At 35.5% G+C, this 20,237-nt stretch overlaps 1 protein-coding gene across 1 annotated transcript in view; it reads left to right on the forward strand.

Annotated features, from left to right (window-relative positions):
* The window catches only part of LOC113066415 (neural cell adhesion molecule 2), a 104,068-nt gene that overhangs the window by 73,695 nt on the left and 10,136 nt on the right, over positions 1 to 20,237 (forward strand). The window contains exons 14-17 of the mRNA XM_026238313.1: positions 3,169 to 3,342; positions 6,165 to 6,284; positions 6,523 to 6,644; positions 16,624 to 16,798. Of these exons, the coding sequence (XP_026094098.1) occupies positions 3,169 to 3,342; positions 6,165 to 6,284; positions 6,523 to 6,644; positions 16,624 to 16,798 (591 nt within the window). The remainder of the gene's footprint in view (positions 1 to 3,168; positions 3,343 to 6,164; positions 6,285 to 6,522; positions 6,645 to 16,623; positions 16,799 to 20,237) is intronic.

A 20,237-nucleotide genomic window follows, 5' to 3' on the forward strand; every position in this document is an offset into this window, starting at 1 on the left:
GCATCAACGGAGTTGTTTGTTCCCTGCATTTCGAAGATGCTTGTTCACAAGGCCCAGTTTGATGACGGATTTGCGTATCGTTTATTTCTTAAGGATGATGGAATCCCAAGGAAAAAGGGTCACGATCGTGGAACTGCAGGCGGTGAGTAAAACTGCTTCAAATATCTCTGCCTCGTTGTTAGTGCGTCCCCTTCCATGCCAGAGACTCGGGTTCGAGCCCCGCTCGGAGCGAGTCGTTGCTGCTGCTGCTTTCGTTCAGTTTCAGCCTCTGGATCTGATTCTGGATCATAAATAAACGGCTAAATCTGACTGTAAGCCATGGTTTGTTTTGGATGATGGGTTTTCCCTCACGGTAATGTCACAGCTTCCACATGCTCTCAACGCAAAAGCCTATTCGCGCTCGTGATTCTTTAGCTCCGCCCACACGCCACGCCTCCAGCCGGTCGTGTTTTTCCGGGAAAAATCGGTACAGACTATCTTCCTCTTATGAATATAATAAAACTAAAGACTTTTTGGATTTATGAAGGATGCAGTACTACTCTATATGTACTCAAGATTAACAGGATATTGAGTGAAAACGAGCATTTCACCCCCCCTTTAAGAATGGCCTTGTGTTCATCCACTAACTGGGCTAACAGTAAACAGTGTTCTTCTGTCCAGTTTGGCTTTCTCGCCCTTCTTGGTTTTGATTCCATGTTTGATACATTAAAACCAACATTCAAACTCAATCAAATACCTTATAGGAAATTACAAGCATGGTAAATAAAAAAAGGATTTATATACACACATATAATGTGTGTGTGTGTGTGTGTGTGTGTGTGTGTGTGTGTTTGTGAGAACGGTCAAATAGGATAAATTATGCATGTAAATTCAAAGTGAGAATTAGAATAGAGCCTATACTTAAAATCACAATTTTTTTCCTTCTTGGACAACCAACCAATCACAGTCTTCAAAAGATTGTGTCATACATAGCAACAGGGTCAACCCCGGCTCTTCAATAAGATGAAAGTTTTTGTCTTTTCCTTACTCAGAGTTGCTCTCAGATCTGTCCCGAATCGCTTTTAAGCTAAGACTCCTACATAAAAGTTTTTAAGCTAAATTAAGAGTTTTCTGAGAGGATCCTTAGAATCTTTATGAATACGGGCCCTGGTCTTTTGAAAGATATTTACAGTTTTGTTTGAAGAAATTACCTGGCAATGAAACATAATGACATAATATCTTGATTGAAAGCTAGTAGAGTTAGTATTAGAATGTTGTAGTCCCGTACACTGGGTTATTGGTATGTCCCATAGTGACCTCCCTTGTCCCGTTTATTGACTGCTGAGCTGATCTAACCACTGACTGATGCAACGGTGGTTGTGCTGATGTCGGTTTCCTTCACTGTCTGTTTTTTGACTTCAGCAAATCAGTTTCGGCGAATGCAAACAACATTATACATTTTCATGGATCCAACATCCAGCCACGCAAAGAAAACATGCAATCTACTTTAGATTAATAAGGGAAGTCATCATACACTATTGTAATGTTGTTAAATAGAGAAAGACATTTTACATTTAAGTAACTTCTAGCGGATTCTCAACCTTGGACCTTATTCTTGAAACTCAAAATGGCCAATGAAAAAAGTGTAGGCCATATTAAATCTGTAAGTTGTTTTTAATTGAAAAATATGAATTTTCATATACAGTTGTTCTCATGTTTACACACCCCTTGAGGAATATCTAAAATATTAATCATTTTCACAGAATAAAAATTGCATGTACTTTTTATTTAGTACTGTCTTGAATAACCTTTTTCACATAACGTATGTTTATACACTCCACAAGACAAAATAATAATATGTTACCTGGGTTATTACATATTGTTTGCAAGCTTTTCATCTTGACTTTAGGGATGTTTTTGGATGTAGATGAAGCCTCATCTTCTGCTTTTGTGATCGTGACTATCACTATAATATCAGAGTGTGTTTGGTTTAAGACGAGGTGACATATTGACCTGAGAAACTGGTTTGTGTTTGATATAAACCTGTTGTTATTTGCTAAGCATCGATGTATTACTGAAATTTTCCTTAATAATATTTCCTTCCCATCTGGCCACTGCTAATTTAACTGAAGTTAATCTTCTGTAGTGCCATGTGATTTAGAGAGCACACTAATATACCAGAGTACCGTCTCATTTGCTGTAGAGCTGCTTAATATGCCATGAAGAGCTGCAGTTCTCTTCAGAGAGGACTTCATCGAGCCGAAGAGAATACACACGTTTTTTTTTTTTTTTTTTTTTTTTTACATTTTATGGGCCTTTTCATCTTAAAAGGGCAAACATCTTCATTTACAAGAGTGTTTTATTAAATATTTTGTTAAATAAACAAAATAATGTCAATTACCAGCCACTGAGTTGTTGATCACATAACAGGAACATTTTTTCTCATGTCTATCACGTATTATATATATGATAACAGAAATACATTACATTTTGCAATAATAGAAAGCAGATATTTAAAATTGGAAGAATATTTCCAAATTTTACTGTTATTTTTTATCAAAAAATAAAATAAAATAGAATGCAGCCTTGATGAACAGAAGGGCGTTTTTGAACAGTAGTGTATATTTTAATCTGGCATGAGTTTCAGCAATGAAACAATTCAGCAATGAGTTTCAGCAAAAACATTGAAGTTCCTCCCTAAACATAAACCTTAAATATGACAGAAATGGCCTTATATGAGAGACTGAAGCGTTTACTCTTACCTGACGAATGTCTTTCATGACAAGAGTAATTGTTCTTCAACAGGAAGCTAAACTGCAGCCCTCTTCGTGCTGAGCGATGACACCGAAGCACTCTTAGCTCTTGTCACTCACTAACACGGCAGCACAAATGATGAGGCATTCTGAGTTCCTCCAGTCCACAGTTTACCTGATGCTCTGTCATCTGTTTATTGAGCAGTCACTCTTTATCACAGGATGAAAAGTCTGTCGGCCTCTCTATTTCACACAAAATGAATGAAGCTGCCAGTCACACGCACTTTACCAATCTACAATACAGATAAAAAGCTGAGCAATGAAGGTGTAGCTGTTCATAATACAGTTCTAGTGTATAAACTGTGTTTTTAGTATATCTCAAGCAAATATCCATTAATGTTTATTTAAAAGCATCTTCTTTGTTTTTGTTTTACAGATGTCCCATCACACCCGTACTCCATTCGGTTGACCGCTGTCTCCCAACGTCTCGCCACCGTCACCTTCATGAAGCCTGACTCTCACGGCGGCGTCCCCATTAGCTATTACATCATCAACTATAAAGACACCAGCTCACAGGACTGGAGGACAGTGAGATCACATGGAGTTCAAAGTGAGTGTCAAATGAGCCATTAATCAGAGTTTGTCATAACACATATATATATATATATATATATATATATATATATATATATATATATATATATATATATATATGTTTTTTGTTTTTTTTTACTCTTCACACAGTGGGCACAACAGCAGTCTATGTGAGCTAAACTGTGGATCATTTCACCCAAAACCCAAATTGCATGAATTCTTCTCTCACTCAGATACAAACACCACCGAAGTCAAACCTCTACTGTTTTCGAAAGACATCCTGGGATTTTTAATGACCACAGAGAGTCAGGACCTCGGTTTAACTTCTCAACTGAAGGATAATTAATATTATTGATTATCAATTATGTATTACCAATAAATGAGCCTGCAACACATTAAACTGAAACCACAATTTTATCTGAAAGCAAAAACAGAAGTTATTTTACAAAAATCAGCAAACTGCAACAAAGTGGGAACAAAACTCATTGCCAATCACCTGTGAGCAGAATAGGATAGGAGAGATGAAAAAAAAGGAAAAAAACGCTTTAAAGAGCTTTAAAAGGGAGCTGTACATAGCCACCTATTTATAGCCTACTAAAATATAGACTATTCAACCCTAATGTATTTATCATTAGTGTTAGTATAGGACAACTTGTTTTTATAACAGCCCGTGATGAATGATACATTACCCCCCCTAAAAAAAAAAAAAAATTTAAATTAGGCTAAAAGAAAGTCGCCGACTTCTCTACATCTACTTCTGTCATCGCTTGGATTACAGTTTCACGCACCTTCTTTCTGATTTTCTCCGATGAGCGGTAGGAGGGCTGGAAGGCATTGGAGGATACGACAAACATAAAGAAACAAAGTTACTTGTCAGATTTCCAAAGAAAGAAGCCCAAAGTCGCGTATAATAAACTTGGTAACTCTGGTTCAAAACCTAACATAAAACAAAAATGTATAAAACAGCAACTGCTGTATTTCTACAGTAATACCTTATTGAAATATATTCTAAATCTAGAAAAAAAGAAACTGACAAAACAGATTTAGCTGAACAACTCCACAGGTGTTAGTCTTTCAATGACATATCCATCTCTACAAAAGGAGACAAATTAGGATTTTTTTTTAATTATTATTTAATGTAAACATGGACTGTAATATATGTTGCAGTGAATTATAGCAAATAATATCATTCTTGTTTTGTAAAGATATTTCACAGAATACTTTTTTTTTATAATTCTACCTGTTGTTCCTTTTAGGTCATTGTTTTATGAGAGACACAGTGTGTTTGTGTGGTGTACACAATTAATGAGATTACTGAGACCAAAGACTCACACCCTATATTTACTGGAAACATGATTCTTGATTTCTTTTATAAATTGTTAAAGTAATTACTGTATGCGACTCAATTTAGCATTTAGGACAAAAGAAGGAGCTCAAACATTTATTTTTATTTTTGTTATTATTAAACAGATCTCATTTGAGATGTTTCTTTCCTCAGAGCAAAACTGCAAAGCTTTGCAACTGAACTTTTAAGCAAAGGAAACTTATGTTTAGCACCTTATGTTTTTCCTAAAAGTCATTGTCACTTCTCAATAAAAAATAAATATATATATAGCAAGATCAGGATGTGTCGACAGTCATTTGCATTACATTTGGTGCAGCTAAACAGATTTGCACTTGCTGAGGCAGCAACAGCAGTCATAATGACTTCAAGCTGTTTGTTCACTAAACTGCTTTACTTGCGGACAATAATTTTCTGTGCATTAAGCCTTTTAATAATGCTTATTGTAGAAAGTGTGATGTAAAATACTAATAACAAATAGAAACCTTCAAGTAAGTGTAGTTATATTGCTCAACTCCACATCTCAGTCCCGAGCAGAGCTTCATGCATCACAGAAATGGAAAGCAATGAACGTTTAAGGTTCAAGATCAGAACAAAATGGTAAAAAACACCCTTGTTATGGTCTTAGACTCTAATTTAGAGTATACTTTAATTACATCCACGTAGTCTTTGTGGATATTTTCATTAAGAGCTCAGTGTTCTTTGACTAAGTACAATAAGCACACTCATTGAGCCGGTTCATTTTTATTAGAGCTTTCTCATGTAAATGAATGAATACAATCATTGGCCAAGGTATCAGATTTGATAAAGTAGTACTTTAATCTAAAATACATATTCAATGTTAGATACATTGACTTATAATAATATAAAAAGAATAATTTTAGAATAATCACAGCCTCTTGATGGATTAAAAACATAATGTTTTAAACTGGATAAATGTGCAAGACATCAAGATTTGCTAGTGTTATTTTAGTTCTTTTATTTATATACGGTTAACGTGTTTAAAATTTTGAGTTAAAGCTTTCACTTGTAGTTGCAGTACTTTAGTTTAAACATTTCAGTTCACTTATTTTCGTGCTGTTCATCTAATATTTAATATTTATAACAGCTTAATTTCCATGAATGAAACAATAACACTGGCACTAATCAATATCAAATTTGTGGAGTTCTCAAAAGATATAAAACTACTGACACTGGCTCTCGTGTTATTGCTAATACTGTTCCTTTATAATAAATGTCTTGTGTTTTTCATCATCTCTTTCACATTGGATGAAAGTAACTGCTAAATGAAGACACGTTAATGTAAAATGCAAGATAAATCTCTAAAACTCTGAAAAAATACTGTAAGTCCACATTTGCACCCAGTACATACTTGAAATGTGATGTGTTCATTCATTTAGAAATGATTGAAGTTAGTATGTGACTCAGATTAGCATTTAGAACAGTTAATATTCTCTATATTAGAATCTTTCTTTCTTTCACTCTTTCTCTCTTAGCTACATTAGTTCTTGCTAACCTGGAGCCCAACACGACATATGAGGTGCGCGTGGCAGCCATCAATGGAAAGGGTCAGGGTGAATTCAGCCACACGGAAACCTTCCAGACGTTACCCATCCGTGAGTATTTCTCCATCTCTCCTGTCTTCAGTTTGTGTCGCTACCCTCACTGCGTGTTTGACAACAAGGTCAATGAGACCTTTCACAGTGTGCAATTGCATATAAAAAGTCATATATTCTCTAGATTTCTGTTTTCCCGCTCTTTTTCTTAAGCTCCTTCATTGTAATAATGCTGCTCATTGTAGTTTAAAGTGTCTGTCATGTCCTGAGTTGTGTCTGATGATCTTGTTCTGCTCAGGAGAGCCGAGTCCTCCGACAGTTCATGGACAGAGAGTCGTTGGTAAGGCCTACGGACTCGGACTAATCAAACAGGACGATGGTGGGATGCCCATCGTGGAGTACATCGTGAAGTATAAAACGGTGCGTATGCTCAACCATGGACATTTTTCACATTTGTGTGGGTCTCAGAAGTCATCTTAGTTGGAAAATTCAACTTTGAGCAGAGCAATAAATTAAATCATAAAATATGTTGTAAAAAAAAGTATTTCAAATTGTAATAATATTCCACAATATTACTGTTTTACTGTATTTTTGATCAGGCCTTGTTGAGCAGACTTCTTAATTATTTCAACCTTCTGACAGACAGTTTAGTCAACTAATGTAAAGCTAGTGACTCACACTACACAGTTTGCTTCAGGCAATTTACACATAATACAATTACAATTTATACATGAATTCACCATAAATGCACGTTTATGTTGTGTTTGTTACATCTGCAGAAATACATGTTGAATTTTTACTGTACAAATTTGCATTTTACACTTGTGATCCATGGATTCATGTCTGCGTTTGCACACTTGTCTTAAGTCAAAATGTTAATCTGCGAGCTGATTTTAGTGTATATCTGACGGGTCGAAGGCTTCCAGCCGTCTGTACCCATGTGGGCGGATGAATCTGTAATGTTCTGGGGGAGAAATCCTGCTTTTCCTCCGTCCGGCATACAGTGAGTCTGCAGTGAAATTGCATTCACGCTGTGGCCTCATTTGCTTAAAGAATATGGATGCGTGAGAGAAATGCTTTGAAGTCCTTTCATTCTCCTCAGAGGATCTACAGGAGGTGATTTGCCATGAGTTTTCCTCTCCGTTATGGATGTAAGGAACAAAAAGAGCCAACCAGAGCATTTGCTTCATTGAATATCAACAGTTACACCTACACTGCAGTTTTGTCCTGGTTTTGGGAGAATCTCATACATTTTAAAGCTTATTTTAGGACCATTAAGTTTTTTTTTTTTTGTTTGTTTTTTTTTTTCACATTATTTAAAGGGGTCATATGACCTGCACCTCGTGTAATTATTATTATTATTATTTTTTTATTTTTTTATTTTTTCAATTGAATGGCTCAGCTGCCTCATTTGCTTTTTCCTTATGTTATACTGGGATATATCATACTGGAACGAATGCTAAAATTGTTGGACATGGCACCCTACCTAGAACATTTTCTACCAGCAGCCAATGTATATTACTCTATCATTAGGCTACGTTTAGCCTTATACCCTGAAGCTGGTTCACCCTTTGCCTATGCTGAATCATCTGAAGTGGTTTCAGTAAAACAAACAAGAACACCAAACTGTGCTCGATGAATTGGAGAACCAAGTACAAACAGCTGAAAACAAACATTTTGAAAGTTCACTTTAAAAAAGCAGCTACTATGCTGAGTCCTGTGGATAAGAGGCCACTCACACCAAAACAGTTTGTGTGCTGTTCTTCAGATTATGTGTACGTGCGATGGATGTCTTTGACAATTCCGTTGCTTATTGCCATTTTCAAGGTTAAAGTTTTTGTGTGTGTGTATGTGTGTGTGTCTAGAGATGCCCTTATTTAAATAAAAAAAAATAAAAATAAATCCCTCGTCACTGTGCACACACTAACCCAACCGATTGAGTGCTTTATGGAATACATTTTCCTGAACCTGGGAGAGTACAAGGCCTGCTGTGTACAAAGACTTTTTCAAAAAAAAAAAAAAAAGGGTAAATTACAACTTTGCTAGGACAGACTGACACTTCTGAATCAGAACCCTGTAATAATGTTTAATTATTTACTATTGACTGTTCAAATTTAGAGTTTGGTGAAGTGTAGAGTAATGCATATTGTTTGTCTTTTGATCACAAGTGCAGACAAATGCAGATGGATTTATGTTTACAAGCGTAGTATCCTCTGTTCTCCGCTTATAACTGGCATTGAAAAGACAACAAACATAGATGCGCTAAGTGTTCTTTTTCATACTGGACACTCAAGCAGAGCTGAAGCAGCATGCACCTGGTGTGCTTTCACTCTGCTGGTGGAATGTGCAGGTTTTCCACTCTGATATGTTTGGCTCAAGTTGGTTTCGATCGATCAGCATTTTCAGAATCTTACTCGGGCTCAAACTGATGGTAAAACTGTTGATGCTATTAGGCCCAACTTATAATTGCTTTAGAAGCTGAAGCTTGTGATTATTGTAAGGGGCATTACATTTCCGATACACGCTTGAGCTTTTCGGCTAATCATAACACACTGGGTCAGCTGGCCAATCAGAGCACACTGTGCTTTTCAAATGAGCCCCTTTGTAGATATCAAATCATTTTAGAAAGACTGGGCATGAAGGGATGTACAACAATGAACAGTATGATAATGGGTATAATAAAAATAATAGTTTGAGATGTTTTTCTTTTTTTTTTTTTAATTGAACTCAATAAACAAAAAAAGATATTTAAAAAATAGCACAATATGAGCCCTTTAAACAATTAAGTAAACTAATTATCATTACCATAATGCAATAAATGTAAATAAGAAGTATATTCTGCTCACCAAGGCTGGATTTGTTTAATAAAATTTTTTTTAGTAAAAACTGTAAATATATTTCACATATATTTTCACACATTGTAATATAAATATTATAATTTTAAGTAACAGTTTGCTATGTGAATAAATTAAAATGAAAATATTGTAAATTGTAATTTATTCCTGTGATGGAAAGATGAATGTGTTAACATATACACACACACATATACACATACACACACACACACACACACACACACATTTAAGAAATATTAAGTATTTGTATTACAAAAAAATAGTATTTTGTGGAAATGTGATTAACAGCTGAACACAAAAATTCTTCTTCTTTTTAAACATTAAAAAAACATGCCTCCATGTTTTTTTTTCATCATCTCTAAAATCCTGTTGTTTCCGTCAATCTGTGCTCATCAGAGCACTGGTAAATAACGCCATTAGAGATGAAAGGCTGGTGTATATTACTAGATCTTTTGAAGGTCGTCTTGGAGAAATGTGTAAAATAAAATAAAAGATGTTAGACAGCAATAAAAGACAGCAATACAAGTTTGACCTTAAAGTCGATAAGAAATCAAAGTGGACTCTCTTAAGTCTTGTAACGGTCTTATTGTGAATTATTCATTTTGTTTTATTTATTTTTTTTTTATTTGCTTAACCTCTAAACAGTTTCTTCATCTGGAAAGCCAACTTTTCATGATCAATTCTTGAGTAATAATTTGAATCCTAAACCCTACATATATGTCACATTATGAAAGTGAAAAGAGTTTCAGGTTGGACTTTAAAAGACACACAAAGATAAATTAAAGGACTCTGTTATCTCTGTCAGCCATTGAAAATGTGTTTCCATCAATCACTTGAGAAGCTTCCACTGAAGTTGCCAGTATTTGTATGAGATTGAAGTTCAATCTGCAACGCTATATGGGAGGTGGAATCTCTTTAGTGCTCTACTAAAATACTGCACTGTTAAAAAATTACTGTAAATTTTACAGTAAAATACTGGCAGCAGGGTTGCCAGCCAGTTACTGTAAATTTTACAGTAGTCGTACTGTAATTTAATTTACAGATTTTTCCTGTATTCTCAATTACAGTAAAATTCTGTAAATTAAATTACAGTAAGACTACTGTAAAATTTACAGTAACTGGCTGGCAACCCTGCTGCCAGTATTTTACTGTAAAATTTACAGTAATTTTTTTATATTTTGTATACTGCATTTTTACAAAAAAATATATTATATACTGCATTTTTAATACATTGTATATGGCATTTAACAATTATTTAAATAGCAAATGCACACTTTCAAGTAGTTTACTGTGCAAAGCAATTCTTTGAAAAAAAGCATATGTGTATTTGCTATATTTAAAGTATGTAAAATGATAGCATACAATATATTTTCCCTATTGCTGACTTAACTTTAACTGCATAAAGTGTTATAGAATGCATAACTTAATTCACCAAAAAAATATAAAAAAATAACATTTTTAAAATCTAAAAAAAAACAGGTCAAAATGTTATAAATCACTTTCAAATTTACATAAAAAAATGACATAAAAAGTATATTATTTTGAACTCATTTTTATTTATTTTAAAATTATTTCATTTTTTTTTTAAATGGATATGAAATTTTGGCATGATTTCTTTTTTATTACTTGGAACATAATGGCCATCATGGACCTTGACACAAAGAAATATTCAAACTGCGTTATAACCGAAACATGACCAACATGGTCATATCAAAACAGTTCACCCAAAAGTGAAAATTCTGTCATTTCTCACCCTCATGTCATTCCACACCCTTAAAACCTTTGTTCATCTTCACAACACACATTAAGATATTTTTTATAAAACCTGATGGCCCAGTGATGCCTACATTGCTAGCAAGATCATTTCCCTTTCCAATGCCCAGAAAGGTACTAAAAACATATTTAAAACAGTTTATGTGACTACAGTGGTTCAACCTTAGTGTAATGAAGCAATGAAAATACTTTTTGTGTGCCAAAAAACTAAATAATGACTATTCAACAGTATCTCGTGATGGATGACACTGCTTCATGAAGCTTCAAAGCTTTATTAATCTTTCAGTTCAAATCAGAGCATTTCAAACTGCCAAAGTCACATGATTTCAGTAAATGAGGCTTCGTTACGTCATAAGTGTTTTGATTTCAATGGTTCGTGTGACTTTTGCAGTTTGATACACGTTCTGAGCAAATGATTTGAAACAAAAGATTCGTAAAGCTTCCAAGCTTCATGAAGCAGTGTTTTGAGATCGCCCATCACTAGATATAGTTGAATAAAATCGTTGTTTTGGGAGATGGGGGTGGGGGGGGGGGGGGGGGTTGGCAAAAAAAGTATTCTCGTCGCTTTATAATATTTAGGTTGAACAACTGTAGTCACATGAATTGTTTTAAATGTTTTAGAGGCTTTCTGGGCATTGAAAAAAAGAAATGATCTTGCTAGAAATGCACGCTTCACTGAGCCACATCTTAATGTGTGTTGTGAGGATGAACGAAGATCTTACGGGTGTGAAACGACATAAGTAATTATTGACTTAATTTTCATTTTTGGGTGAACTAATCCTTTAAAAACCACAAAGACATTTTCAGATAGCTATCATCATTAAGGAATAGACCAATATTGCCAAACAAGTCATACAAAAAAAAGTGATGCATGACTGACCGGAAGGAGCCGCGCACTTGCAGAAGTCATACAAACTTTCCATCAAACAGATAAAAATCAACCAAATAACAATTATGCTCCAGATGAAGTTCCATCCCAGGATTCAAAGTGTGACTAGAAATATTGAAAAGAGTAAAGAGGACAATACATTAGATATATTACAAAACATAATAATACTTCCAGAAACAAATAGGGGGAGGACAGATACAGTCAGAGACAGATACAGGGATGAGAGGTACAGTCAGAGAGAGACAGAGGGATGAGAGGTACAGTCAAAGGCACATAGAGAACAATAAAAGGAAGACGCAATCTTGGTGTGTGTGTATCCTTACATTTCAGAAATTCCATTGGAATTTGCACAGAAGAGTGGCAACATGTGGGTTGACTGCCACACATTTTCTTCTGTATCACTTGTCCTGTTTTTATTTCGATGGCACTTTTCCCTTGGCTTTGGGTCCTCTCTCTGGATTTATGCCCACAAAGCACCTAAAGGGTCATGAAACAGACAATATGTAATTAAGAGCGGTTTTAGGACCTCCAAGAAAGTTGGAGATGTCCACTAATAATAAAAAAAAAACATATTTAACTCAATAGCTTGCTGGTGTTAAATAGGGAGACAAATATATTCTCTTCTCGAGTTAAGACACATTGTTTTAAAGGCATCAACAGAAATAACACTGATAACATAACATTATTAAAAGGAATGTTCTGATATAACTTATCTATAAAATGCTGGTTCTGAAGTTGTTAGAATTCAACCATTACCTTTGAATGAACTCCAAGGTACACACTGCTTCCTCCTGATACTCAAGATTAAACTAGTAATAAGCAGCAAACAGAGTGGCAAGGCCGGACAGGAAACTGGGCTGAGTGCCCTCACACACCACCTCGCCTTCAATACTCAGCATCCAGTGCCCACTTGTCAAAGTGTCTCCTAAAACAATCAATATCACAATAGTAATTAATACCTATACCATTTTTTTTTTTTTTTTTTTTTTGTATTTCAGATTTTTACATTTACATTACATACTATATTTAGTAGGGGTGGGATAAAAATGTGATTCTTAAATGTATCGCAATGCATAAGCAGACGATTCTGAACTGATTCACAAATGTCAAAAATAAATTTTCTATACGTTAATTAATGTAATGTTGACGGAAAGTAAAAGGCGGATCTCTGAAACGCGGAAGTGCATGCCCAGACAGTCTGTGACATGCACATATTTCTTTTACTGTCTATGGTGTGTATCCACTGGCGCAGAGCAAGCGTTTTGAGACCTATAACGTTACTTGAGCGTTTTCAGTCCATTTAATGGAAGTTGAGCTTCCATAGTTGCATATGGTTTGTGGTGGATCGATTATGCAGCAAAATGCCTCCTAATGTGAAACAGACTGCAAGCATTTTGTTTTTTTCTTCCTGAACCTTCTGGTTGTTCGTTCATTTGAAATGACTCGAAAAAAGATTCGTTCATTTTGCTGAACGAGACTCAAAAGTCCGATTCGGTAAAATGATCCGAACTTCCCATCACTACAACTGATGATAAGATTCAAGTCATAGACGCAATAAAACAACTCGTTTGTTTATTGGTCAGTGTCGCGCATGATCAGTTCATTTGTTCAAGTGTCACCGCACTGATAAGGAGCATTTGTGCACCCTGTGCCAAAATACACACAAGATTTGCCGGCCGACATAAATATAGACACATATATATAAATAGCATATTTAATAATTTCAAGGAAAACGTATTTGGTCGCCCTAAGGTAATAAATTAGGCTAACTATACAAAGCAGACTTTATATCAAACAGATTTGTTAAAGTTTTCACATTAACGTTACCTGAAATTAGCAAATGCTCAAAAAAAATCTACATCTCACTGGTTACGTTAACCTCTTAGAAAAGCACCACTGAGAATTTATATGACACACACATCCTCCGTGAGCGACCCTGACTGACCGCGAGGCTTTAGAAACGCGTTTTATTTCGGCGCCCGTGTTAACAGATGACTGCATGTGCAAAGTTGTTTTACATCATAAAATAATCACGACGAAGTGTGCTGATAAACACTAAGTTACAGTGAATATAAACTATTAGCACTGAAACATGTCATTCATAACGAAGGATTCCAGAGATTTTCTGTCCATGGCTGCTATAGCGCCGGGGGATGTGTGAAATCCTACCGCGACCGCGCTACTGAAACCCCGCGCAATTCTGCCTCGCGCCCCGCGGACGGATGATGCTTGAATCTGGGGTTACCAATATAATCCGCGAATGTAGATGCATTCATATACTATAAACTACCAAACAAGAAATATAAAAAACTGAAGTCACTTACCACAGTTGTGAATCACTCCTCTTGTCTTTAACGTTAATCTCCTCGACCGTTGACGATGCGGCTCCGAAGATTTGAAATTTACAGCAAAATTCTGTAAATTTGAGTCAGACCTACACGTGACCCCAGAATGCATTGCAGTTTACAGCAATATGCTGTATTATTAAAAAACAGTCCGCGGCTGTAAAATAATGCTGTAATTTTTACAGCAATTCATTACAGTGTGTGATAGAAAAGCAGACTGGAGTGTCTGATTGTAGATTCCCACAGACAGGAGATAAAGTAAAGGAAATCAAATAATTCCAAACATATTAGGTTAGGATGAGAATATTGGAAACTAGACTTTCTACCTTTTACTACTTATTATGTATTTTGTGCACAATTATATTGCATTTTTGATGCAGTCCATCAAACCTCTGAACTACTGGAGATTAATTATTGCGTCACAAATGAAAAATACTGTCATTATTTACTTATCCTGCTGATGGTGACCCTCATTTTATTTAATTATTTTTTCCTGTGGAGACTTTTGCAGAATGACAACCTATAAATTGCCTAAAACATCAAAGCACAACAATGATGCTACTTAAGTAGGGTTATTATTGTGAATTAACTTGCTGACCTTAAAGTTTTGATTGGTGGTCTACATATAACTCAGGAGTGGCTTAACAAGAGGAGTGCAACAACTGTATCCAAATTCCTTGACACGTCTGTGTGTGGTGGCTCTTGATGCCTTGACCCCAGCCTCAGTCCACTGCTCGTAAAGTTCGCTTAAATTCTTTAATCGATTTTGCTTGACAATCCTCATAAAGCTGCGGTTCTCTCAGTTGGATGTGCATCTTTTCTTCCACTCTTTTTCCTTTCACTCAACTTCTGTTAACATGCTTGGATACAGCACTCTGTGAACAGCCAGCTTCTTTGCCAATGAATGTTTGTGGCTTACCCTCCTTGTGAAGGGTGTTAATGATCGTCTTCTGTACAACTGTCAGATCAATCTTCCCCATGATCGTGTAGTCTAGTGAACCAAACTGAGGGACCGTTTTGAAGGTTCAGGAAACCTTTACAGGTGTGTTGAGTTGATTAGTTAATTGGCATGTCACCATATTCTAATTTGTTGAGAGAGTTTGTGGGTTTTTGTTAAATGTGAGCCAAATCATCAAATTTAAAAGAACCTAAGACTTAAATACTTCAGTGTTTGTGCATTAAATTTATTTAAAACACAAGTTTCACAATTTGAGTTGAATTTGAGTTGAAACTTTTTCACAACATTCTAATTTACTGAGAAGCACCTAACTTTCAAACAACAAACTTAACTACTCCAAAATTACTTTTTACATTTAATTTAAGTGGAAAACAGAAAATCTAAAATAAATATAAAATAAAACTGAATTCAAAATAGTAAGATAAACTACACTCTAAAAAACACTGGGTCAAAAACAACCCAATTTGGGTTGTTATTAACCCAAGGGCTGGGTAAATATAGGACAGAACCCATCTTGGGTTAATTTTACCCAGCAAATTAGGTTGTTTATTTAACCCAGCATAAGGGGTTGATTTAACCCAGATAAAGTTAATTAATTAATTACTAGATTAATAACTTATTTTTAACTTCATACATTAAATAATGTTTACAGATTAACTTAAATCCTCTAAACTTTTCTAAAATAATCCACACAACCACTCGTTTGCATGTTAACTTCCTTTATTTTCCTTTTATTATCATTTAAAGCATTGTTTATATAGTTTTTAACAGGCTATACATATTGCCCATATTTAAACTCGTTTAACAAACAATACAACTAAAAATTAAACGTTAAACATAAGTAATTTACGTATTATTAACCAGTCTCTGTCGCTCTGTTTCCACCGTCACTGCGCTGCGTCGCGCTAGTTCGTGACCGAGCTGGAGTCGTGTTCGGCGGGGAACTGCTATACTGTGGTTGCCTTTATAAGCTGCACAAAAACAAACAGTAAACAGCTCTGAGGCAATATTTGTATTCTGTATCTTTATGAATAAAATAGTTTATTTTATGCAAAGCATCAGGCTTTTCCATCACAAGACTGTGACACTCGTTAAAAGTGATTCTTACCGCGAGCCATGCTGCTCTGCATAAAATTGAACGATATTCATCACAGTAATGATTTTATAGATAAATAAAATGTATACAGACCTGTATTTTACCGACGAATGTGTCAATTCTGACCCAGGATCTGAGTAATATAAAAACTACCCAAACATTGGGTTGTTACATTTGACCCAGTAGCTGCAAAACAACCCAAACACTGGGTTGTATCGTTTGACCCAGGAGCTGGGTAACACAAAAACTACCCAAATACTGAAAAAATAACCCCAAAAAATTACCCAAAAGGCTCAACCCAGCATTTGGGTTAAAAAAATAACCCCGGGTTTTTTAGAGTGTAGAACACTATCTCAATGATACTAAAATAACACCGTTCTGAAGTCCCGTGATGCTTTGTGTTTGCAACGGACCCAAATAAATTAGAGAATGAATGAAGTAATTTTGTTATCAGTGAGATGTTTGTGTGCTGTCTGTGTGCAGGATAAAGAGGAGCAGTGGATGACCAAGCTGGTTCCTGGCATGAATGATTTTGCGCTGCTACAGCCGCTGCAGTGGAACACGCTCTACATCGTGGAGATCACTGCACGCAATGTCAAGGGCTTGTCAGAGCCCACCTTCTTCCAGTTCCTTATGCCACAGAAACCTGACATCACAGGTAAACGCGCATCCTTCACCGCTTCTCATCTGCCCCACAGCCCACAGGCTAGTGCTGTTCTGCTGAATTGTATCAAATTAACAATGAATTAATTTGCTTTTATTATCCAGAGTTTGGCTGCATCCCACTTCGCATATAATGTACTGTACAGGCTCTGTTACAAACTCTACATAGGGGTTGACCTTCTGATATGCATCCTAAGTGAACTGGCATTTCACAAGCTAGTGACATAAAGGAGGCAGAAGTTTGTATCTTCCTATCAGCAGCTTACTGTAGTTCATAGTATAAGTATGTGAACTTCAGCAGTGAGCAAATAGGATTTATAAAACAGGGTCATCTCAGACGACAAGAACATTCCTCATCTGTAGTCCTGCTTTCCTCATCGGCCCAATATGATAATCTGGGTGACGTTTGAAGGCATGGGATAAAAAAGGCTATGTTAACGCGAAGTCACGGTTGATCAGGGCTGGTTTCAGGTCTCTGGTTGCATGAGATGAGGCGCCTGCAGCCAGTCATCAGATGCACTGCAGCACGGCTATGTGATTCGCTGATGCAGTTTGAAGAGCAGATCATGCTGACTTATACTTTACACACTTATCTGGACAAACTTAATCACGTGCTTAACATAAGATACAGATGAATCTCATGAAATATGTTTCGGCACAAAATTAAATGAAATACCAAAGACTTTGTATGTTTGAAAACTAAATGAAGCCTGTTTTAGGACCAACAATGTTTACTCTTTTTGTTTGTTTGTTTGTTTGTAACTCTTACTAAGTCTATTTTTATTTTTGCTTAAATTATCATATTTGTTTTAATCACCATATATTGGGCAGTACAACAAATTCGGTAACACTTTAGAATAAGGTTCCATTAGTTAAGCTGCAGTAGGGAACTTTTGACGCTCTGGCGGTTAATAAACAGAACTGCTTGCGTCTTGCGGAAGAACATCGTAGCCGGAACTACTTCTCTCTGTTTATGTCTATGAAGAATCACAAAGGTACTGGGTTACTCCGCCGCAGTATCCCCGAAGCAATCTAAAATAGTCAGAATATAAACACTTATTATAGGTGCACCCTAGTGATTCAGGAAAAGCTAAAAACACGGTTTGGAAAATGGATTCATGGTGTACTCGCTTATTATATACATTTTTCTACATTTTGAACACAAACAAAGTTACGGACCGCAGCTCTGATTGGTTATTTTTTACCGGGAGCGCATGACTTTCTGCAAATGGCAATAGGATCACAGGGAGGAGCCAGAGGAGCTCGATTTTTTCACAGATTATCTGTCTCATATTATACTGTCAGGACATAATGACAGGTTTAATAAATATGTAAAAAATATTTTTTTACAAAAGTTCCCTACAGCACCTTTAATGTTAGTTAACTACTTTCGTTAACATGAACTAAGCCAGAACAATCCTTCTACAGCATTTATAAGTCTTAGTTCATGTTAATTTCAACATTTACTAATGCATTATTTAAATCAAAAGTTGTGCTTGTTAACATTAGTTAATGCACTGTGAATTACCATGAACTAACAATGAATAACTGTATTTTCATTAACTAACATTAACGAAGATGAATAAATAAAGTAATAAATGTATTATTCATTGTTTGTTCATGTTAATTAATACATTAACTAACATTAACTAATGGAACCTTATTCTAAAGTGTAACCACAAATTCTACTGTGTAAATACTTGACAATTTTATTAATGTTTAATTTTCCATTTTTCATATTACAATTATGAGAATTTGCGGTAAATGGTGATTTGCAATTATTTATTTATTTATTTATTTTTATAATGTATATATATATATATATATATATATATATATATATATATAAATATATATATATATATATATATATTTTTTTTACTACAATTATAGCATTTTTAATCGCCGTAAATTTGGGAGTGAAGCACATACTGCTATTTTAACTAATTGATTGATTAAGATACCAATGCAAAATTATATGTTTCTCTGTTTTTACTGTTCATTTAAAAACATAATAATAATAATAATAATAATAATAAGAATAATAATAAGAATAATAAGAATAAATAAGCATATTGTCATTTAGAGCAGATATTTGCAGAAATTGAGAACTGGTCAAAATAACGAAAAAAAGATGCAGTGTTTTCAGTCTCAATTAATGTATAGAAAACAAGTTAATATTCAAGTTTACACACAATGCTAAATTTTTAACTTAAAAAGAGTTCGGAGATCAATATTTGGTCGTAAGTGAGGTGGCATGTAGCCAAGTATGTTGTCCCATACTCGGAATTTGTGCTTTGCATTTAACCCATCCAAGTACACACACACAGCAGTGAGCAGTGGGCAGCCACTTTTCCTGCGGCACCCCGGGGGGCAGTTGGGGGTTCGGTTCATTCACTCTACCTACAGTCCATGCCATTACCAAGACTCGACCTGCAACCATTAGGCCACAACTGCCCCTAATTACCAGCTGTGTTCAATCACAGCTTTCATGTGTCTTGGCATGCTCTCTGTTTGATGACTTTATGCCACTCCTGACACAAAATTCAAGCATCTCTTTGTTTGATGGCTTGTGGCCATCCGTCTTCCTCTTGATCAGATTCCAGAGGTTTTCAGTGGAGTTCAGGTCTGGAGATTGGGATGGCCATGGCAGGGTCTTGATCTGGTGCTCCTCCATCCACACCTTGATTGACCTGGCTGTGTGGCATGGAGTTGTTCTCAGAGTTGAGGAACATTGCCAGAGCAGAAAGAAATGAGTTTTCTTCCAAGACAGCCTTGTACATTGGCCTGATTTATGTGCTCTTCGCAAAGACAAATGTGCCCGATTCTAGCCTTGCAAAACAAAAACAAAAAGTTAATCACTGATCCTCTTTCAAATTGCACAGTGGGTGTGAGACACTGTGGCTGGTAGGCCTCTCCAGGTCTCCATCCAACCATTAAACGACCAGTTGTTGGGAAAAACAAAAAAATTGACTCCTCAGAGAAGGTGACCTTATTCCAGTCCTCTACAGTCCAATGCTTATGGTCTTTTGGAAAACCTCAGCCTGGCTCTTGTTTGCTTCTCATGGATAAAGGGCTTTTTTTCTAGCTTTGTATGACTCCAGCTCTGTCCCTAGGAGCCTGTTTCAAACCGTCGTCCTCATGCATTTAACCCTAAGCTGCCATTTGCCATTTTTCATAGGTCAGTTGATGTCATCCTACTTTTGTTGAGTGACTGACATACAGGAATAGATGCTGATTTAAGGAACATTTGGAGTGGTCTTTTAATCTTTTCCAGAGCGATTAAAATACTTCACACTTTAAAATCTGCATCAATATTTTATTATTATTATTATTATTATTATTATTATTATTATTATTATTATTATTATTATTACAGTAATGAGAATTTGGGGATATTGTATTAAAGTACGTTTGTACTAAAATATTTGTAT

This window comes from Carassius auratus, chromosome 50 (assembly GCF_003368295.1).
Source record: "Carassius auratus strain Wakin chromosome 50, ASM336829v1, whole genome shotgun sequence".
NCBI classification, from domain to species: domain Eukaryota; kingdom Metazoa; phylum Chordata; class Actinopteri; order Cypriniformes; family Cyprinidae; genus Carassius; species Carassius auratus.